Source organism: Aethalodelphis obliquidens, unplaced genomic scaffold (genome assembly GCF_003676395.1).
Source record: "Aethalodelphis obliquidens isolate GAN/ISIS:26980383/991018 unplaced genomic scaffold, ASM367639v1 scaffold11, whole genome shotgun sequence".
NCBI classification, from domain to species: Eukaryota; Metazoa; Chordata; class Mammalia; order Artiodactyla; family Delphinidae; genus Aethalodelphis; species Aethalodelphis obliquidens.
Genome location: NW_020837955.1, coordinates 36,702,356 through 36,724,561, shown reverse-complemented (window position 1 = coordinate 36,724,561; position 22,206 = coordinate 36,702,356). Strand labels below are relative to the sequence as shown.

Sequence of the window (22,206 nt, the reverse complement as noted above, 5' to 3'; positions counted from 1 at the left end):
GGCCACAGCCAGAAATTTTAAAATTAAATTATCCACTGCTGGACATAATATGGAGAAACATTTGCTGTTATATACACTCTTAAGTGGAAGATTATGTTAGTACCACATTTCTTCAGAGCAGTTCGACACTATATAAATATGTGGAACTTGACCTGGTAATTCTAGTTCTAAGAATTTATGAAATAATCAGATATATGCATAAACTTGTGTATCAAAGTGTTAATTATGGCATGCTTATTATTGTAAAATATTAAAGAGAACACACGTTTGTAAACCCATATAACCCATACAAAGGATTACTCCAAAGTTAATTCTTTTTTTTTTTTTTTTTTTTTTTGCGGTACGCGGGCCTCTCACTGCTGTGGCCTCTCCCGCTGCGGAGCACAGGCTCCGGACGCGCAGGTTCAGCGGCCATGGCTCACGGGCCCAGCCGCTCCACGGCATGTGGGATCCTCCCGGACCGGGGCATGAACCCGTGTCCCCTGCATCAGCAGGCGGACTCCCAACCACTGTGCCACCAGGGAAGCCCCAAAGTTAATTCTTTAATTGAGGCATATTTATAGGAAAGATACCCATGATTTTATATATATATATGTGAAGTTGTTAACAGCTATTTTCCATAAGTAGATTGGATTATGGAATTTTTTTCTTTTAATTTTCTTTGCTTTCTTATTTTTCTGTAACAGACATGTATTGCTCTTATGATAAGAGTTGATTTTAAGTAAGTAAATAATTTAAAAGCCCTTATCTTCAAGGCATTACCCTTCAGCCAAAAATAAGAAGGAAAAATAAAATGGGGGGACTTCCCTGGTGGTCCAGTAGATAAGATTCCATGTCTCCAAGGCAGGGGGCACGGGTTTGATCCCTGGTCGGGGAACTAGGATCCCACATGCCGCGTGGTGTGGCCCCAAAATAAAAATAAAAGAAAATGATTGTTTTTTTATATGTGTTGATTACAAATCACAAGTTAGGTTTCATTACAGATTTTTTTTAAATGCAGTTAAAGAATCTTCTAGTAAATTCATCTTTTCTTCTTTTTTTTTTTTTTTTCCCTTTGGTTGTGCGGCATGTGGGATCTTAACCACTGGACCGCCGGGGAAGTCCCAAACTCATCTTTCTTTACATAGAGAAATCATAAATGCTTTTCTCCCCAAGGGCTCTAGGAAGGAGAAATCAGTTTTGGTGGCTTACTTTGTGAGGACATAAGTACACTTCAACATTAGCTGCGTGGTTGTTAGGCTGCGCCCTCCAGACCTGCAGACCTTGTAATTGCCCAGCCGAGAGACTGAAGAAAAAGCCCGGAGACAGTGACACAGAGACATTAATGGTTTATTGGATAGGGAGTCTTACAAGTCTTACAATTCAGTAGATGTGAAAATTGATGACCAGAGAAGTCACTTAAGACACAGTTACATAGTAATGAAAAGTGGAAGAGGAATCAAATCTTAGCACTCTTGGCTCCAGAGTCCATGTTCTTAAACATAGATCAGTGGTTCTTTAAATAAGCTTGCATTCCAGTGAGCTAGAGGGCTTGATGAAACACAGATGGCTTACTCTGTGTAACTACAGATGGCTGGGTCCCACTTCAGAGTTTCTGACTCAGAAGTTCTGAGCTGAGGCCTGAGAATTTGCATGTCTAACAAGTTCCAGATACGGCTCCTGATGCTGCTGGCCTCAGGCACACTTTGAGAACCACTATATTATTATCTTAATTAAATGTTATTGAAGTGGCCTCCATTTGACTCTCAAACTAGGAAATAAAAGAGAAGAGGGGCTTCCAAATATTCTGGAATGGTGATGTTATTAGGGTCAATACAAAATATTTTTGCTGTTTTAAGTAGAGGAGAGAGATCAGAGCATGGGAAGAACAAGGGAAGAGGAAATTGACATTTAGCATTTACTGGGCACCTCTTGTGTGCCAGGCCTGTGCCAGGTGCTTCATGTTCAGAATATCATCATGCCATAGTATGAAGTAGGCTGTGATATCCGCATTTTACAGACTAGAAAACTGAAGTCGAGTGATGTTAAGTCACTTAGCTAAAGTTATAGAGTGACTAAGGTAGGATAAGAATTCAGGTTTGTCTACGCTTGTGGTTTTTCCTCAAAACCACCTTGGAAATGTGTGTTTGGAGGGCATTTGGAGAGACCCTGTCAGAATGAGCAGAAAACTAAAATTCTGGGTTAATTGTCTAATACGTGGCATGGAACTATCTTTAAGAATGTGAAAGTGGTGATGTGGGAACTGGGGAGACGCTAAGTCTTGCTTTACCCATATTTGGATGAAAATGGCCTATTTAAATGATTTACCTCTCAGGTATTAACCTGGGCAAGGGAATTGCAAGAGTCTCAGGGTAGCCATGCAAGAAGAGTTACTTCACCTGACAACAGCTTTGGATTTCAAATGATAAAGGAGGTCAATTACCCATGAAAATATCTGTTTGGGGCTGAATTGTGCCCCCTCTCTCCCAATTCACTTGCTGAAGTCCTCACCCCCAGTATCTCAGAATATTATGTATTTGAAGATAGGGCCTTTAAAGAGGTAATCGAGTTAAAATGAGGGCATTAGGGTGGGCCATAATCCAATAAGACTGGTGTTCTTATAAGAAGAGATTGGCACAAACACAGAGAAAGGAACACATGAAGATACAGGGAGAAGGCTGCTGATTTTTTTTTTTTTTTTTTTTGGCACTACTGTTATCCCCATCTTAAAACAGTGTTGACACATACTAGGAGTTCAATAAACATTTATCCTTAAGCTAAATTAAAATGAATTAAACAAAAAATTGAATGGAAAAATCTACACGAGTTAATTTTTACCTCATGGAAAACTATGTTGCACCAAAAACTCCCTGGTCTTGGACTCCTCCATTGCTCATTAATATAACCGTCATCTTGTTTGTGGACAGGATGATGCAGCATGAGCAAGGTCCTCAGCCACACAGGTGTCTGAAGGTAAAGCTGAGAATCCCAGGAGCAGAGCAGAAGGAGCTGTGGAAGGGGCACAGAGCTGGAACTTGGGCCAAGTAAGGGGGCCTCACAGGGTTACTCCCAGTAGACTGGCATGTGGTCTGCTTTCTGCCACCATAGATACAATTTGCAGGTATGAGGGTGTGCAACCAACTGACCCAGGTGTTAGTCACAGGATGGGCACTTGGCAAAATAACTGACCTGGGTAAAAGGCCTTGAGTGTGAATTACAAAGAATTTCCCACAGAGAGAAAACAAGCCCCTGTAATCACATCACAGCGTTCAGCTCACTGATTCTGAATACAGCTACTGCTTACCCTTAGTCATCTGGAACACACGGCCCCTGGTCCCCATCGGTCCGAGTACTCTTGACTAGTCATGCCATGTGTGCCAATGAGATAGCTCTTAGGTTGAAAACATAATGATAGTAACCAGCCCCTTTCCCTAAATGAAATGCAGCTGGATTTCTTTGCCCATCTTTCAGCTCAGAGTCAAAATCAAAGTCTCTGGATGATAGACTTGGGGGGACTGGAAATAGGAAACAACATATCATTTCAAACTGTTTCAGAAGGCAGGGGGCTGGAAAGGTGTTGGACCTGGGAGGACAGGGGCTGGAGGGAAAGATCACAGAACCAGGCCCTAGTTCCAGTCCTGCCAGTGACGTGCTAAGTGATCCAAGGGAGTCATTTGTTCTCTGAGCTTCAGTTTCCTCATCTGCCAAACAGAGGTTTTAGCTATTTCCTCCTAGTCATCTCTAGAAAGCTGTTACTAAAACACGTTAGAAATGGTCAGGCCAATAGTTTAATGTTGGTAACACAATGTGAAATATCCTTATCAATAAATGAAATAATACTGCTCAGGGCTTACGGCTATGTCTGAATTTATTGCTGTGTCTGAATTTGGAGGCTCAGGTGGGGAAAGGTGTTACCAGATTGATAAAATTCATATTTGAGTCATCGTCCATGACATGTGCTAGCACCTAATGGATTCTAGGCTCTCTTTTTGATGCTTGGGGATCTAGAGTTCGTTCCTCATGAAACTTACACCTTGCAAAAACACACTCTAAATGTACAGAGTCATCAAGTAACTCAACAGTCAAGTAACTACAGGAATAGAAGGAAACCAAGAGATGAAGTGGTCAGCTCTGTAAAGAAAGTCAACATAGCCTGCCTCCTTAATCATGACTTACCATATTCAAGACTGTGTCCCTCAGAATCGTTACTGCTTCAATAGGAAGGAATAGAAAAGAAACTTGGAAAAATAAGACATTTTTGAGTGAGATAAAAAGCAGAAGGAAACCCACAGTTAATTTAACTCAAAGTACTGGGTTCAGTGAGTGTGAGCATAGTAGGTTCCTTTACTCAAGGCAAATGTCTGTTCAGAGTTAAAGCAGGAGCTGGAAAACCTTAAGGCAAACAGAAGTCAAATTTTCAGAGAGGTACAAACAAAGGTCATGATACAGAGGGAAAGGAGCAATTAACATGGGGTGGGGAGCAGACGGGAATCAGTGAAAAGTTTACCGATGAGATGGCATTTTAATGAAGCTTTGCAGGATTAGTATTTCAGCTGATAGAGGAGGAGAGAGACTGGAGAGCCATCTAGCCAAAACTCAGGCATGAAAATCCATTGGGTGTGGGGAAATGCAGTGGGGAATGAGGCTGGAAAGATAAGCTATGATGAGATGACACGGCCCGGTCTAGGATGACACACGTGAGGTGCCTGGGGTGCACAATTTAAGGAGGCATTCACTCTCAGGGTCGGACAAGCGGGGTTGGCACAGTGGCTTTGGTCATTAAGTAGAGGGTTGATGTCAAAATTTCCCACATGAGAGACTTCTGCTTCTGGTAAGATGGAGTAGATGTACCTTTCCTTACGCTTCCCACTAACTGCAACTAAAAACCCTGAACATATAAAACAAACATAAGACTCTGACAGATGGAGAGACGAAAACAGACAAGCTTAGTAACCTTGAGATCCAAGGAAACATGGTGGTGAGTCCCCTGGATTTTGTTTTTGCTTCATATTTCCAGACTTGGAGCCAAAGAAGCTGGCAACCTGGAAACACCAGTGGGTGCAGACAAAAAATCCCAACAAAAGCCTGCTGTTTCTAGCCAAAGGACCAGGAAACAGGCAGTCTAGAAAGAAGGAAATAACTGCTGTGTTCCAGCCAAATGCCACAGAAAAAACTGGTCTCACTTCTCCTCCCCTTTCTGTCCCCCACAGCAGAGACTACATGCAGAAACTAGACTTCCATTATCACCAGGCTCTAAAGAGGTGTCCCAACCCCCTCTCTCCAGGTTAGTGCCCGAGAAGCCTGAGTAGAGCTGAGACCTGCATCCCTTCCCAGCCCCTGTGGTGTCAGTGGAGACCTTGGGAAGTCTGGACTTCCGCCCTCATCTGGTGGAGATGAGGCACTGTTCCACCTAACCGATGCAGTGATACCAGAAGAAGCCTAGTGGAAATTCAAGACTTTATCTCCCAGCAGTAATAAAGCCACCTCCAATGTGGTGTCATTGGAGACCAAAGCACGAGGGGTTTTTTCTTCAGTCTTTACCATAAGAACCTAATTGAGTTCCTAGAGGTAACAATCATGAAAGTGTGCCCCCCACCACCAAAAACAAAACAAAACAAAACTGAGCCTCCAGGAGGTTTTTGGTTTTGTTTTGTTGTTTTTGTTTTGTTTTGTTTGTTTTCTCTCTTAAGCTAGTCCTCATTCAGTAATTCATCAATTACTATTTAATTGTTCCTACCCATTGCTGGCTCCAGCAGTGACTTCTTCTCCTGGTGTACTGTATGCCATGATTCTCTGTATTCCCCTGTCTCTTAACTTTTGGGGGTGGCTATTTTCCATGTGACTTCAATTCTCTTGTTAACTTAAGAAGACTTGTTGATTTTCAATTTGTTCCAATTTTTTTTTCTTGTTTTGAGGATGACAGTTCCCGAGCTGTTTACATTTTGGAATGGAAATTGGAAGGTCCATGATTATTTTTATTTATTTTTTCTTTCGGTTCCTTAGACTGGATAATCTCAATTGACCTGTCTTCACTTTCTTCTCCCTGTTCAAATCTGTTGTTAAGCCCCTCCAGTGATTTGTTTTTTCAGTTATTGTACTTTCCAACTCCAGAATTTCCATTTGGTTCTTTTAAAAAATAATTTCTGTCTCTATTGATATTCTCTATTGGAGACATTATTCTCATACTTTCCTTTAGTTCTTTAGAAGTGGTTTACTTTGGGGTTTTCCCTGGTTGTCCAGTGGTTAAGATTCCGCGCCCCCCATGCAGGGCTCCCGGGTTCGATCGCTGGTCAGGGAATTAGATCCCGCATGCCTCAACTAAGAGCCCACATGCTACAACTAAAAGATCCTACATGTGGCAATGAAGATCCCGTGTGCTGCAACTAAGACCCAGTGCAGCCAAATAAATAAATTAATTAATATTAAAATAAAAAGAAGTTTTACTTTGGTTTACTTTGGACATGTTTAAAATAGCTGATTTAAAGTCTTTGTCTAGTAGAGCCAACGTCTGGGCTTCTTCAGGGAAAGTTTTTTTTTTAAATTTTTATTGGAGTATAGTTGGTACACAGTGTTGTGTTTCAGGTGTACAGCAAAGTGAATCAGTTAGACATATACATATATCCACTCTTTTTTCTTTTCTTTTCTTTTTTTTTTTTAGATTTCTTTTCCCATATAGGCCATTACAGAGTATTGAGTACAGTTCCCTGTGCTATACCACAGGTTCTTATTAGTTGTCTATTTTATATAAGGTAGTGTGTATATATCAGTCCCAATCTCCCAATTTATCCCCCTTCCCCAGGGAAAGTTTTTATTGATTGCTTCCCTCCTCCCCCTTTTTATGGGCCATACTTTCTTGTTCCTTTGCATATCTTACATTCTTTTGTTGAGAACTGCACCTTTAAAATAATATAGATAATAAAGAGTTCCCTGGTGGCCTAGTGGTTAGGATTCCAGGCTTTCACTATCATAGCCTGGGTTCAGTCCCTGGTTGGGGAAGTGAGATCCTGCAAGCCACACACCACGGCCAAAAAAAAGCAAGAAAAAATAATATAACATGGCAACTCTAGAAATCAGGTTCTCCCCATTCTCCAAGGTTTGTTGTTGTTGTTTGTTTAGTGACTTTTCTTAACTAATTCATTGTAAAGTCTGTATTCTTTATTGTGTGTGGACACTGAAGTCTCTACTGATTAGCTTAGTAGTCAGCTAATGATTGGCTACTAAGCATTTAAGATTACCTTAAATGCCTGGAACCAGTATACCTCCCAGTCTTTCATGAGGGGCTCTGTGTGCCTACTGGGGCATGTCTTCAACAGTATCAGCCAAGCAGTTGAAAACTCTGCCTTCGCCTTCACTTCCTGCTTGGGAAAAGCTTCAAGGTCAGCCGGGGTTGAATGCATAGGGCCGTCTCATGTCTTTCTTGAGCATGCTCACAACCCTGCATGCACACGGCTCTATACATGTGCGTGGACTTCTAGACGCCTACGGATATGTCAGAGCTGTTCAGAACCCCTATGGACATCTAATTTACCAGCTTTTCCTTTAAGCTTTTTGGCTAGTCTGTCAGTTGCCCCAAATAATCCAATGCCTCAGAGAGCCAGGAAGTTAAAACATTTTGTCAAAAGTTTTGCCAAAAGTTCTGTGAGGAGAAGACTTTTTTTGCACTGAGTGGACTCCAAGTTAGGTCAAATGCAGATAGCTTTGAAAGCAAGTGACGTCTTCCAGAAAACCAGCAGATGAGTCAGCTAATGACAGTTCTTTGGGAATGAGACTCTGAAAGGGCTCTACCTCTATTCTGCTCCCTCTCGTGGCTGCGTTGGAATCTAGGCTGTTGAAAATAAGGCTACCATGGAGCTGGAGAGTGAATGATGGAACAGTGCCACAAAGCATGCTGTTCAATACTGAGATTCAGTTGTTCTTAAATAAATGTTTCCTGAGCTGCTGAAAGCTTATAGTTAGTATCCAGAGTCAGAAAAACCTGATTCTGACAATTTCTTTTTTTGCCAGATTTTTCATTGCTTTTACAGAGGAGAGAATTTTCAGAGATCTTATGCCACCATTTTGGGTTATATCTCCCCTGCAGTTTGTAACCTCACCCAGGGTTTGGCCAGAGCAGCAAGGAATAACCCTTTGTAGTTAAAGTAATTCCCTCATTTAATGGAACCAGCTTTGCTGGTGTGAGTACCTTGAAATCACAGAAACCCGATTTAAAACAGATATCCTCTTCAAATTGCTATTTGAAATCTTTTTGTCTTAACTATAAATTATGATAATATTCTGAAGTCAATGAACCTATATCCAAATCCTGTTCAAAGCTACAAGTATTTACTATTTCACTGTGTTACTAAAACATAAAGTCTAACCAGCCTTCTATGACTGTACTTTTAGATATGAGTATTTTTAGATATTAGCCTCCCCACATCACTGTCTTTTTATTTTGTTGAAATCCCAAATTTGCTTTTTTTCCCCCCCCAAATTTGCTCTTGATTAGCAGTCAAACCTTACATGGTCCTCTGAGAGAAACAAAATCTGAAAAGGTGAGATTGAAATTAAATGATTTAAAATAGTATTTGGGCATTCGCGTTCCCATTGGTGCTAAAATATATCTGAACATGGAATGGAATTCGGAACTCCATGAGAGAGCTGGTGTCCAAAGCGTTGACGTCACACAGCCTGAGGCCTGATAGGCGTACAAGTTGGAGCTGGACAGTGGTTGTCCATTCTGGTCGCACTGGTGGAGACTGTGCTTCTAACAGCGAGCTCTTCAAACTTACATCTCAGTTACTCCCAACAAGGATAATTAGAATTTTCTTTCTCAGATTAAGGGTTTGAGAAATTCCTGATAAGATGTACTGTTCCCTAAAGTTGATTTTAATTGTAATTTTTTTAAACTGTCAGCATTTATCCAGCTCTGGCGACTTAGATACTCGTAAGTATGCTTTGGCAGTTGGATTGTTTATTCCTCTCTTCTGGCTCACTTTCCCCCAGTTTCAGGGAGTCAGATTAAACAGATTGCTTATTCCACACAAATGGGGCTTCCTGGAAAGATTTAGCGTTTAGGAGGAAAAATGGCAGTAGTCAGAGGGAGAATTGAAAGCTTCCTTTTCCTGAAACACATATCACAAAATAGATTAGTGTATTCTTAGTATTTTTGAACATAACATTTAAAAAAAGTCATTCCCTTAATAATTGCCGTAGAAGATGTTTAAGCCTGAGGTACAGGGAAGGGTTTAATTCTGACTCTGAAAGGGAACTTATTTCAGGAGGCCCAGGTGTTTGGGAATAAAACCATTTGCTCGAGTGCAGGCTGGTTATTTACAGCTGCACTTTACTGCACGTGAAAGAGAGAAGAAGATTCTGCCCACTTTCTTTCCTTCCTTCTCTCTGGACTTTGCATTTCAGTCCCATCTCATTTAGAAATGAACCCTTTCCCCCGTCTCTGGGCCAGCTTAGGGTCCTGGGCCCCCGCTAGGAAGACTCATTTGTGTTTTACACGCATAAGGATCTGTGGTTTGGGTTCATTCTTCCTCCACTGAAGGAAGCATATTGAGGTTGCTCGGTGGCTGTGGGGAGGGAAGCCACATTCACTGCTTGCCTGCACTTCTCTGCCTAGGTGAAGCTTCCCAAGTTAACACGGTAATTATGTTCTGCATTGGTGGCGGTATCCTTTTGGCTGTGCTTGTGCTGATGGCTGCTGTCATCTGTCTTTACTACAAAGTAGCCAACGCATTGAAGTGAGTGATGTGGGTAAGAGTGGCTAACGCTCCCCCAGATGGGATCCTGGGGCTCTGTGCTTGAGTAGGGTCATTCCTTGCCCCATGGCCGCACCCCGGGTGAGGTCAGGAACAGCGGGAGGGTTTGAGACGACAAAGGCAGTGCGTGTAGAATCTTGGTTTCTTCGCCTTCCTGTTTGGGGCTCTGAGCTCATAAGTAGAATGTTCTCAGCCAGGTGGCTCTGTGCTGCTTTGCTGTTACTTGGCCTCGTTGAGTTTACCCTCAGCTGGCTAATTCCACACACTGCAGACTGAAGACTGTGTGAATGAGTCTCTCTGCCTGTGTTCGCTCAGAGGACGGGCTGAGTTGATCTTCTCTTGCCTGAGTTGGGGAGCTCTCAGTGTGTCCTTGGCCTTGGGGACAGTGAGGTGGGCCTATAGGACTTTGGGGAAGCTGAGTTGTGTGAAGATCCTGGGGTTTGCCTAACAAGGGAGTGTAGATCAGAAAAGTGAGCATTCGATTTTGGGGAAAGGAACCTTCAAATATGGGAGAGATTGGTTGCCAGAAGCAGTGGTGTTCCCATTCATTAACGTTCCAAGGAGGCAGCATAAGTTGTTGAACAGAGTCCTGCATCAAGCTTTCAATGACCTGCCTTTTATTTACAGCTCCTCCTCTGCTTGTATGTGTTTGATCAAGGCACTGTGTTTCTCCATGTCTCAGATTCCTTATCTAATAATGGAGAGAAAAAACAAGCAAAAAAGCAGTGGTTTTCCCATTCTAGGGAAGTTAGGCCTGTGTGCTGGAAGGTGAATCCCAGCACCCAGGGGACGGCTGACTTTGGCACCTGTCATGCTCTGCACTTGGAGGACTTGCAGTGATCATCTCGTGACCCACACTTGCAATTCACTCTCCCTTATTTGCTGTACCCTGATTTTACATTTCTGGCAATCTTAGGAGAGAAAGGGATTAGACAGGAACTTGGGACGGGGGCAGAGCACTTTAGTCTTGGGCTGGTATCATGTGTTTCATTGGCTCCAGTCCTAAGCTTCTGAGATACCTCTGACAAGTTGTAACAAATGGACTGAGAAGAAAAATTCTAATCCTATGCTCTGTGTATGTCTTTTCTTAAGAGTTCCAAAGGTACCTATTTCTTCAGCCTTAAAAGATGATCCAAACATGGTCACCCAGGACAAGGTCACTGCGGCCATCACCACTGGGTCTTATCCCAGCCTCCAGTGCTGTGATGAATGTAACTTGTATGCTGGCTTTGATGCCCTGCCACCGTGCTTCTGTGATGCAAACGAGGGACTCTGACTTGGGTGGGCACAAATATCCTTGTGAGCGATATTTCTTTATTAGTAGAATGTTTTATTATTCAAGTCAAGTTTTATACTGTTTACATTATATCATGTACTATGTAACATATTTATGTACTTTTGAATAACTGAAATATTGAAAATAATCCTCTCTGCCTCCAGTATTGTTGTTGTTAGTTATAAAAGTACTTAAATTTGTGTAGTACCCACTTTGGGACTTGGGGCAACTAGCTTATAAAGTTATACTGCAATGTAAGGAGAGTTAGAGTAGAAAATACACCTATATATCCAACCCCAGAAAAAAAATATTGACCTTAGAGTGTTTCTAGTTTCAGACCCTGCTAAACTTCCCACGGTCGGCCCTCCTCCTTCTAAGGGCTTCATTCACTCTCATCCAGCTACTCTACCATGGGCAGTTGTTACACTGCCCTGGAGGGAAACTCCATTCATCCCAGAGGGAGAACAGCCAGATGGGCTACCTCTGGGTTGAGGTTGCCTGATATGTGCAATCATGGGGTTGAGCTCTGTGGTGTCAAAAGGACATTTTAAAAACCTGAGATTCCTCCTCCTGCTATCCTCCAAATCTTCAGAAGCAGATTTTTTTCTTCTTTTTGGATCACTTTAACACTGATTATTGCTGACTCAGCTGTCAGTGTCTTTAACTGCAAACAGGAACCTCCCGCTGAATGGTGAAGCCCAGATCCTCCTGGTCTCAGCAGTAGGCAGGAGGGTGCACCCCTTGTCACTCCTGCTCGTCTGCTCCCTTCTGTTCCTGCTTTTTCCTCTGAACCTCTGGAACCCCCTTCTAACCATAGACTCTCCATTTGTAACCACAATTTGTTCTTTTTTTAAAAAAAAAAAACATTTGAAATGTTGATAGCACATATTTAATTTATTTTTATTTATTTATTTATTGGCTGCATTGGGTCTTCATTGCTGCGCGTGGGCTTTCTCTAGTTGCGGCGAGCAGGGGCTACTTTTTGTTGCAGTGCACAGGCTTCTCATTGCGGTGGCTTCTCTTGTTGCAGAGCACGGGCTCTAGGCGCACGGGCTTCAGTAGTTGTGGCACGAGGGCTCAGTAGTTGTGGCTCGCGGGCTCTAGAGTGCAGGCTCAGTAGTTGTAGTGCACGGACTTAGTTGCTCCGCGGCATGTGGGATCTTCCCAGACCAGAGCTCGAACCCGTGTCCCCTGCCTTGGCAGGCAGATTCTTAACCACTGCGCCACCAGGGAAGTCCCCGCAATTCATTCTTTCATTAACAAAACCCTTGCTTAGTGAGCATCATGTGTTTTACTCAAGGTAAAGAATTGACTCGTAACAGGTGGTTGGTTACCTGCTAAAAGGGATGGAAAAGGTAACAGGAAATAATGAAGGAAACGGCTACTATCTCTAGGCTAACAGGGAGGTAACAATGGTAGGACTAAGCATTTGGAAGAGGCCACCTCCTGGCTGAGTTTCAGTGCTCAGCAGAGGGCTTGGCTGATGAGGGAGTGTTCAGCGCTTTAGTGCTCGTGAAATTTGCCAGAGGGATGTGGGAGCTGGAGCTGCTGTCACACAGTAGCCCTTGGAATGTCTGGGAAACTCGATGGAGGGTGAGTGTCCCCAATCTCAGTAAGAGTTTCAAGAGGCAAATTCAAGGCTGCACCTTCCCTGGAACCTGCCTTCCAGCCGGACGTGACGCGTCCTTCTTGAGTTCCTGGAGCACTTCCTCCCTCTCCTGGCACCTACTGCTTTCTGCCCCTTCTTAGGAGTTCAAATGCAGTTCTATTTTCTCTTGTCGCCAGCAAGCCCCTGAGCACGTCCAATTTCCCTCTGAACCCCACCCAGTGGGCAGCTCAGTGCCCAGCATCTGGGAGGCCCTGCACAAGTGTGTTCCAAATGTGGGGAATATGCCATAAGTCCAGGCATCGCAGGGTCCTTGAGGGAGGCAAGATGGAGTAAGGGGTCTTTGAGACAAACCCCTCTGGTTGGCAGTACGGACAGAGTGTAACACAGGGGCTTTAGAACTGGACACAGTTGGTTCCAATCCAACTCTGCCTTTCACAAGCTAGTGCCACTGGAGAAGTTTCTTAACTTCTCTGAGCCTGGTGGCTGGGGGCTGCCAAACAGGCAGCCACATTCCTGATGCCCAGAGGCCCTCTCTTTACTCCTGTGTATGCGTATACAGTATGCTGGGGATACACCATGGATACAACAGCATCTCTGCCCTCAGCGAACAAGTTCTTAGGGGCCTGATTGAATTCCAGCTCCAAATCAAAACAGATTTCCCCCGTTTTCTTCTTAATATTTCCATGTAGATCTTCCAAATACTTGCCCCAGTGGCCATGCGGGTGAATCTCCTCTGCATTCGTTCATATAACGAATAAGATCTTTTCTAACCCAATGTGAAAACACTTAAGAACTTACTTAGAATGGGCAAATCAAATTAAGTATTTAAAAACAGCGCTGAAAAATTATCTGGTCACTGGCCCATCAGTCATCCCTCTGTCAGGAACTGACTAAACATCCACTGGTGGCCATGCGAGGGGCGTATTCAGAGGTGCGTCAGGTGCCATAGTGTAATACGAAGAAAACTGTCAAATACTGTGACTCACTAGAGAGTGTCAAATCATATAACCAGGAATAAAAAAAACTTTGTAGTGCAGCTATTGAGCTATACGATGCACTATCAGCATATAATAATATATAATATCAATGTTGTTTTTTCTTTAGTCTTAGCAGACTCAAAGGGGTGCCTTAGACCTGATGGGTGGAGCTGGAAGTCCAAGCTCCCCACCTGGCCTCCACCTGACTTGGGGGTGCAGGGTGGCCCTCCTTGCTGCCTGGAGGTGATGAAAGTCCCAGCTCTTCACTCTGCCTTTTCTGACATCACCCTGGGGAAGGGAAGGGAGGGGAAGACAGGGGATGAGATGGGTGTGGGGCACGGAGAGCAGGTGGAAGTCTAGGCTCCCTACTTCACCTTTGCTGCCTGGGCTGGGGGTGGGGCATAGTTTTACCTATGGTGTTTAGAGCAGGTAGGTTATTGCCTAAAAGTTTTCTGAATTGGCTGGCTGCCCCTTTGCTGCTGGTCCTTTGGCTAGAGGGAGCAGGCTTCTCTTGGGCTGTTTTTTCCTGCACCCATTGGAGTTTCCGGGTTGCACGCTTTTCCCTGTTAAGTGCACTTTGATCCATGGGGCATAAGATGCTGAACAGCGGCCTTGGTTTGCAAACTTCATGATTCCTAAGAATCACCTGGGTGCTTTTGGAAAGGGCAGCTTCCTGGCTCCCATCCACTGAACTACACCCAGAGTACCTGAAATGGAAGTTCATTGGACCCTTATTTATTTATTCTTAAAAATTCAGTCCATTCATTGTCAACACTTTTCACATTAGGGATTTGCTAAAAGCCATAAGATGCTAATTTTGGAAACTGTTACCCTCCCACTTTCTCAACAAGATTTGGATAGGTACCAGTTAATGGGCAGATGAACTTTTCAAAGTGGAAACTCTAGCAGCTCTTGGTTACTTGGAAAAATTCCTTTTTTCATCTGAAGCACTTGCATGAAATAGATGCCAGATGCTAAAATCATTGTTTCGTGTGATTGAGAAGCTACTCATGAGAGATAATTAACTTTTGATACAAAGATTGCCATCTTCATCAAATTGACCATTAATTACATATCATCAACTTCGACTATGTATCAGCAGGAAACTTACTTTTACCAAGACAGTTGTTGGTGAAGGGCATGTTTGTAATCAAACTGACATGTCTCCCTTTAGAGGCAGTGTCCCTCCTTGGGTCACTTGTCAGATTTTCACCTCTCAGGAATTTGGGGTTCACTCCCAGGCCCCACCAAACCCTGCCTCCTCCCTGGGGGACTTGACAATACTGTATTCTCATCTCACACATGCTATTTATTGACAAAGATGGGAACGATACCCTGGACTTGAGGGCTCATATTTTAAATATTGTTACTGAATATTTCTAAAAAATTTTTATTGGAGTATAGTTGCTTTACAATGTTGTGTTAGTTTCTACTGTACAGCAAAGTGAATCAGCTTTATGTATACATATGTCCCTTCTTTTTTGGATTGCCTTCCCATTTAGATCACCACAGAGCACTGAGTAGAGTTCCCTGTGCCATACAGTAGGTTCTCATTAGTTATCTATTTTATACATAGTATCAATAGTGTATATATGTCAATCCCAATCTCCCAGTTCATCCCCCCCCCAGCCCCCTTCCTCTTTGATATCCATACGTTTGTTCTCTACGTCTGTGTCTCTATTTCTCCTTTGTAAATAAGATCGTCTATACCAGTTTTTTCGGATTCCACATATATGCATTAATGTAGTTACTGATTATTTATTGAAAAACAACAACAAAAAAATCTGGCTGTGTCCAAGTCTGTTTCTTTAAAGACAACTTTGAGGGTACTGAGCCTAGTGCAGGCCTCTTTCTGTTAAGGTATAAAAAGATTAGATTAAGTGGGTGCTGCCCTTCTTTTCTGGGAGCGTGTGGGAATATGCTAATCTTTCTTTGCGTGCTTTTCAGGTTTCCTGTAATGTTTTGAAGATCTGGGAAACAGACTAAGTGCGTGGTAGCTCACAGAGCAGTCCTGAGGGGTTGTCGTGATTGTCGTTAAGTGTCTCATTTGCAAGCTTAACCCAAACTCAACAAAGCCAAGGCCCAATTTGTTCCCTTTCAAACAGACAAATAAAGCTTGTTTTGAGTAAATGACATCTGATTCAACTGACCAATTATTGTAGTTTAAAGAAAAAACAAAAAAAACCCAGCGACTTTCTGACAGACACTTAGTTTATTCTTCACAAGACCCTTGACAAGATCTGAAAATAAATTCTCACAGCATCAGAGGGACAGAAACAAAAAGATACACCTACTAGCATCTAAACATTAAGGAGTCAAAGATATCTTTAAGTTGGCAATGTGGTATCAAGAGATAACTTTTCTTTATAATATGTTGCACTGTTTAAGACAATGATCAAGTTCTTGATAGTGAAGAATTATAAAATGCAAGACTTCTAGCTGCAAAGAGAGCAACTGCCTTAGAAGTTGAATAATCAGAGAAGAAGACTTACTTAGCAACAAACCTCAGAGAGAACCTCTTTAGCTATTTCTTTTACCTGTCTCTACATGGACAACCTCAGATTTGTCAAACTTTATTTTGCTGAGCAGGAATAGAATTTACTTCTAATTTCTAACAGATTGACGTGAAACTTGGAGAAATCACACAAGGGTCTTTCTTCGATCAGTTCCTTTGTGGATCTCCAGTGGCCCCACCATTTGGAAATATTCAGTGTGCTCTACTGTGGCCTCCATGGGGCCTGTGCCCCCTCTTACTCTGCCCTGCACAGCCCTGGGAGCAGTGGGAGGCGTGGTCCCGCACTTTGTACACGGCAACTTTACACTGCAGATCGATCACATCATAGCTGGTGAGAAAGCTGAAGACGTTGAACTTGAACTGGGCTATGTTCTTCTGTCGGGAGTGGAGGTTGACATTTGTATTGTCTTTGATGCACCTGATGACAAGAAAAACCCCAGGCCAAGAGGATTAACTTAAAGCATGGTGTGAATTAATTCTGGCTCAAATAATCAGGCTTGGACACAGACCTTTGAATTTCAACTGGAGTTCTCCCCACAACCCACTCTTCCTTTCGTTTATTAAAAAACTTTATAATACTACTTTATAATACTACTGGGGAAAAACCACCATTCCTGGCCAAACCACCATTCTTGGCCAGAAACAGAAGGGAACTGTAAAATAAAATAAAAACAAGACAAAGTAATTAAATTATAGCTAGAGCTGTTTCCTGCTCTACTTTTTTCAAAAGGGGAGATTGAAGGTGGTGGCTGCATTATTTGAAGGTGAACTTCAATTATTTTAAAATGTATTTTGTAAACCCTAGTGCAACTACTGAAAAACTTAAGGAAAGAAGTAAATGATATATCAAGAGAGGAGATGAAATGGAATAATATAAAATGCTCAGTTAAAACCAGCATATAAAATGTTGTATTAAAACCAGAGAAGGGACTTCCCTGGTGGTGCGGTGGTTAGGAATCCGCCTGCCAATGCAGGGGACACGGGTTCGATCCCCACATGCCGCAAAGCAACTAAGCCCGTGTGCCACAACTACTGAGCCTGTGCTCTAGAGCCTGTGAGCCACAACTACTGAGTCTGTGTGCCTAGAGCCTGTGCTCTGCAACGAGAGAAGCCACCACAAAGAGAAGCCCGCGCAGCACAATGAAGAGTGGCCCCCACTCGCCGCAACTAGAGAAAACCCACACACAGCAACGAAGACCTAATGCAGCCAAAAAAACCCAGAAACCAGAGAAGGCAGCAAAAGTAGAGTGGGGGGAGAAACAAAGAACAAATGCAACAGGTAGAAAACAGTTACTAAGATGGTAGATTTTAATCGAGCTATATCAATAATCACTTTAAACATGAATGGACTAAATATACCAATTTAAAGACAGAGACTGCCAGAGTAGATAAAATGAAACCAAGATCCAACTATATGCTGGCTATAAGAAACCCACTTTAAATATAAAGATAAAGATTAATTAACAGTAAAGGGATAGAGAAAGATTTACCATGCTAATACCAATCAAAAGAAAGCTGGATTAGCTACATTAATTTCAGACATAACAGTCCTCAGAGCTAGGATAATTATTAGAGATGAAGAGGGGCATTACATAATGATGAAGGGGGATCAGTCCTCCAAGAAGATGTGGCAATCCTTAATGTATATGTGGCAAACAATAAAGCATCAAAATATATGAGGCAAAAACTGATAGAACTGCAAAGAGAAATTGACAAAGCCATTATTATAGTTGGAGACTTTAACACCATTCTGTCACTAATTGACAGATCCAGCAGGCAGAAAATCAGGAAAGATACAGATGACCCAAGCAGCACCACCAATCAGCCAGACCTAATTGACATTTATAGAACACTTCAACAACAGCATAATACACATTCTTCTCCAGCCCACATGGAACATTCACCAAGATAGACTACATTCTGGACCATAAAAAAACACCATAACAAATTGAAGAGAATAGGAATCACTGAAAATACATCTTCAGATCACTTTGGGATTAATCTAGAAATCAATAACAGAAAGGCTGCTGGAAAATTCCTAAATATTTGGAAATTAAACACCACCAAGTAACCCAAAGATCAGAGAAAAAAATCTCAAGAGAAATGAAATCTTTCAAATGAAGTGAAAATGAATATACAATTTACCAGAATTTGTGGGATGCAGCTAAAGCAATGTGTAGAGGGAGATTTATAGCATTAAGTTAATGTATTTGAAAGAAGAAAGATCTAAAATCAATAATCTAAGCTTCCACTGTAGGAAACTAGAGAAAGGAGAGCAAATTAAACCTAAAATAAGCAGAAGAAAAGTATGTCAGTTGTTAAGTTCCAGCCTCGCTCCTGTATGTGTCTAATATTTTTTTGGCTGTGCCACGTGGCTTGCAGGATCTTAGTTTCCTGACCAGGGGTTGAACCTGGGCCATGGCAGCGAAAGTGCTGATTCTTAAACCACTGGACCTCCAGGGAACTCCCTCTCCTTGATATATTTTGAAAAGGGAGAATTGAAAAGGGAAGAGCTTTCTCACTCTGACTCAGTGCAGTTTAGTGCTACATCTGTGCACCTCCTGCACCGTGGCTCACACTGCCTCTGGAAGGTGCTGCCTCTTGCCCCTCACTGGCTTTTTGGAAACAGGCACCACGATGCTTCTCACGGGCTTTAGGCTGCTGTGGCTCTCACTACTCTGCAGCTGCCATCAGTAAGTGATGGGTTTTGTTATCTTCACACTGGTTGCCAATTACCCATCCATAAGCATTTTGCCTTGGTTGGGGGACATGGGAGCTATAAAGGCAAACAACTTGTCAGAGTTCTAACTTGGCAAATCCTTTGTTTAACCAAAGGCACCAGAATAAATCTCATCACTGTAAGAGCCTAGCCTGGGGTAACCCACCAGCCCATCAGTGTAGGCCAAATATCCCGAGGAATGGGGAGTGTAATACAGTTATAAAACTTAAAGAGAAGCGGGGCATGGGTATGAAAGGCTGGGATGAGACAGCAGAGCCTGAGACAGCGAGGGTTCTGCCCAGGACTCTTTGGGGATTCAAGGGAAGTTGTCTAGACTTCCTATGATTATTTGTCCCCAACTAGAATGAGAGGGATGGTGAGGGCCCGGGCTCTGCTTCTGGGGCATGATGAGGACTCTCTGCACAATGTTATGATTTAGGACTACCAGTTAAGAAGCCACAGGTCCCCAAAAGAATGCCACGTAAATATAATAGTCCACCAGCGAGGGCCTTCTCTTTTCCTTACCCTTGTTGGATCAAACCATGCTTGACAGTTGCAAAATCACCAGGATCTGGAGAAGCCACACAGGTTTCCACAGAGAGCCGCAGGCAGGGATTGGGGCTACGGAGTGTGACCTGGAGGAAGACCTCTTTGCTCTGGCTGGCGTAGTGCGGCCCCATGCTCCCCACGTGCTGGGACGTGGGCAACTCGAGAAGTGATATGGACACATCGTAGCTGGCATTCTCCCTTGGGACGTCAGCCCCAGGGACAATTTCAACTGCTAACGGGCCATCCACCTTGCAGGTGAACGTGAGCTGAGGCACCTTGTGCCGTACAATGACTTGGCCAGGGTGGCCCTGTGTCTGGCCTCTGATGGAGTTGGAGTAGCTGAGAGAGCCGAGGCTTTCCTGGGAGGAGAGAGGCAGATTGGTGACCAGTGCTCCTGGCTCCCTGACAAGTACTTTCTTCATGAGCAGAGACCTCTGCTTCATGTCCCCCACTTGGAGCCAGTTTTCTGAGAAGCTGGAGGGCATGAGGCTTCGGGCATGACCTTGCAGGTACCTGAGGCCATGATGGGTGACCTTATGTCCTTGTTTTTGGGAGTTAGGGGTGCGTGCAGCGAGCCCCTAGTGTGTGAGTCTGGACTCCCGTCTTCCCTCCTGCGAGGGCCAGGCCATGGGATGTGAAGTGGGGTGGGAGGTCCACGCTGGCTGCTGGATTCTTCCACTGCTCCTCCCTGCTCTTGACCCCAGGTCAGCCCTGGCTCCCTGTGAGCTGTGGGCCTGGCCCTGCTGACCTTTGCGCTCAGCCATGTTCCTTTAAATCCAACATGACTTGAAGGGGCCAAGGGGGTGCTGAAGGCTGATGAGCAGGGGCCACTGCCTCTGGCAGCCTCCTTCCTGTAGCCTGGTGGGTCGCCAGAGACTCACTCTGCCCAGGGACGTTTGTTCAAGGAAGCGTTGGCTTGTGCAACTCAGATCCAGTGACAGTCTGCCTTGAAACCCTCCAAGGACTGCCCTGTCAGCTTACAGCAGTGTTTCTCACTGATCTGCCTTGTTTTCCTTTTTTTGCTTCTAAGAATCAATGTCTCTCTTCCCCCTTGAAGGGGATGTCACCCTCGTTGAGAGGACACAGCTAAGAAGGAAAGCTAAACTCCAGGACCACATGGCCCTGCCCACTTCCAGCCGAACTCTGGGCTTCCCGTGGCTGCTGGGCCTGAGTCTCTCCCTCGAGCTCTCCAAGCTGGCTGTCGGCTTGGGGGCTCTGCACTGGCCGACCCCCTGCCTGGAGCCCTTGTTCCTCTGTACTTGGCTCCAGCTCCTTGTTCAGGCCTCGGCTCTTCGACCACCCTATTCAAAGTGGCACCCCAAAGCATTTTCTAGCCTCTTCCTCATTTGATTATCTTCTTAACCCTTTTCACTATAAAGGACTCTCATTTGTGTGTTTATCCAGTGCCTCTCTCCCTTCTCTCGAATGTAAGAGCCATGGAGCTGTGGCCCTGTCGGTCTTGTTGGCTGCTGTGTCCTCAGCACCTAAAAGGTTGCTCATTCACTGACTCTGAAATCAGATACAGGAGGACCTTTTTATAGTGGTGTTTTTCCCACAGGTGGCCTGGGGCTGGTCACCACTGCAGGTGGTTCCTGACTTCTGTGTCCTCTGGCCCCAGCGCTGTGGTCAGCACATGAGGTTTGCAGGGGGAGCTGGGCCAGCCAAGGCTAGAGAGGACAGCTGCAGGGCTCTCCCTGCTGGCCTGGAAATGTCTGGGGCCTGCTCTCCTCCCAGACACCCGGGGGGTTCTAGCATGGTTTCTGGGGCAGAAACCTCTGAGATGAAAACTAGAATTTTTAGAGCGAAAGGGATAAGAAAAACCATGGTCTGCACAACCAAAGAGACAAACTGCGAAGCATGGAGTTGAAGTGGTCACTTAGCGTCATGCAGGTGGTTTGAATGAATTCAACCTCCAAAAATACCAAGCATGTTGGTTTTGGGTTTTCTTGGCATGTGTCTAAACAGGAATGTGAAAGAATAGATGAATAGCATAGGGATCTTGCTTTGGGACATGTTACATTGTTAAATGTACCTACAAAAATGATTTTGTGGTTATACACTCTTCCTGGAGAAGGAGCCTGACAGACTTGAAATGACTCCCCCACAAAAGTGACTTCCTCCTGTGAAAACAAACGAGAGAGCCGGGGCTGGGTTCTTCGGGCACGCAACGTGCATTTTCCCGAGTACAGAATCCAGAACTCCAGCAAGCTCGGAAGTGAGTCACAAACTGGGAGGGGATCGTGCTGGTGTAGACGCGGTTGTGGCTTGGCTGGTGTAGACGTGGTTGTGGCTTGGCTGGTGTGTGGCTGTGCCCTGAGAGGGGGTGAGGGAGGAGGAGAGATGTATGACAGGTAGGCAGGACCCTACGACTGTAGGTGAGACTGGAAACAGATTGGATACGTACATGGCAGGTGTGGGGTGTCCAGTGACACATCCTTAATGCTCTCCCCAGCTTCCTGCCGTGCAAACCAGCCCAACTAAGATGCAGACAATCCACCTACTTGTGAGGGCTCCGTCCCACCACCTCCTTCCCCTCATGCCGGCAGGACAGCAGACGTCTGTTCTACTTTCATGAATTATCACCATGTTTCCACCCTTTATAGGTTATACTTACAGCGGAAGAGAGTTACCTTGTGGGATAGGTGCTTGGGGAATGGCAGCTGCAAAAATCAGGACCAAAACAATCAGGAAAAAGCTTGGCACGATAACATCACCTTATATCAATACCTAGGTACAAATGATGAAGCTGCTACTACTCTTGAATCTTAATATATGGCGTGGACACACTCATTCCTCTTTTCTCCCTAATCTGAGATGCAACCTCTCCCCTTCT

At 44.1% G+C, this 22,206-nt stretch overlaps 1 protein-coding gene across 1 annotated transcript; it reads left to right on the top strand.

Annotated features, from left to right (window-relative positions):
* The first annotated feature begins 931 nt into the window (after positions 1-931).
* Positions 932-11,883, top strand: LOC113623489 (protein FAM24B-like). The gene is made up of 3 exons (XM_027112840.1): positions 932-5,547; positions 9,590-9,710; positions 10,821-11,883. Exons 2-3 carry the CDS (start codon positions 9,619-9,621, stop codon positions 11,002-11,004), a joined length of 276 nt encoding a protein of 91 aa, XP_026968641.1. The 5' UTR covers positions 932-5,547; positions 9,590-9,618; the 3' UTR covers positions 11,005-11,883.
* The last annotated feature ends 10,323 nt before the right edge of the window (positions 11,884-22,206 follow it).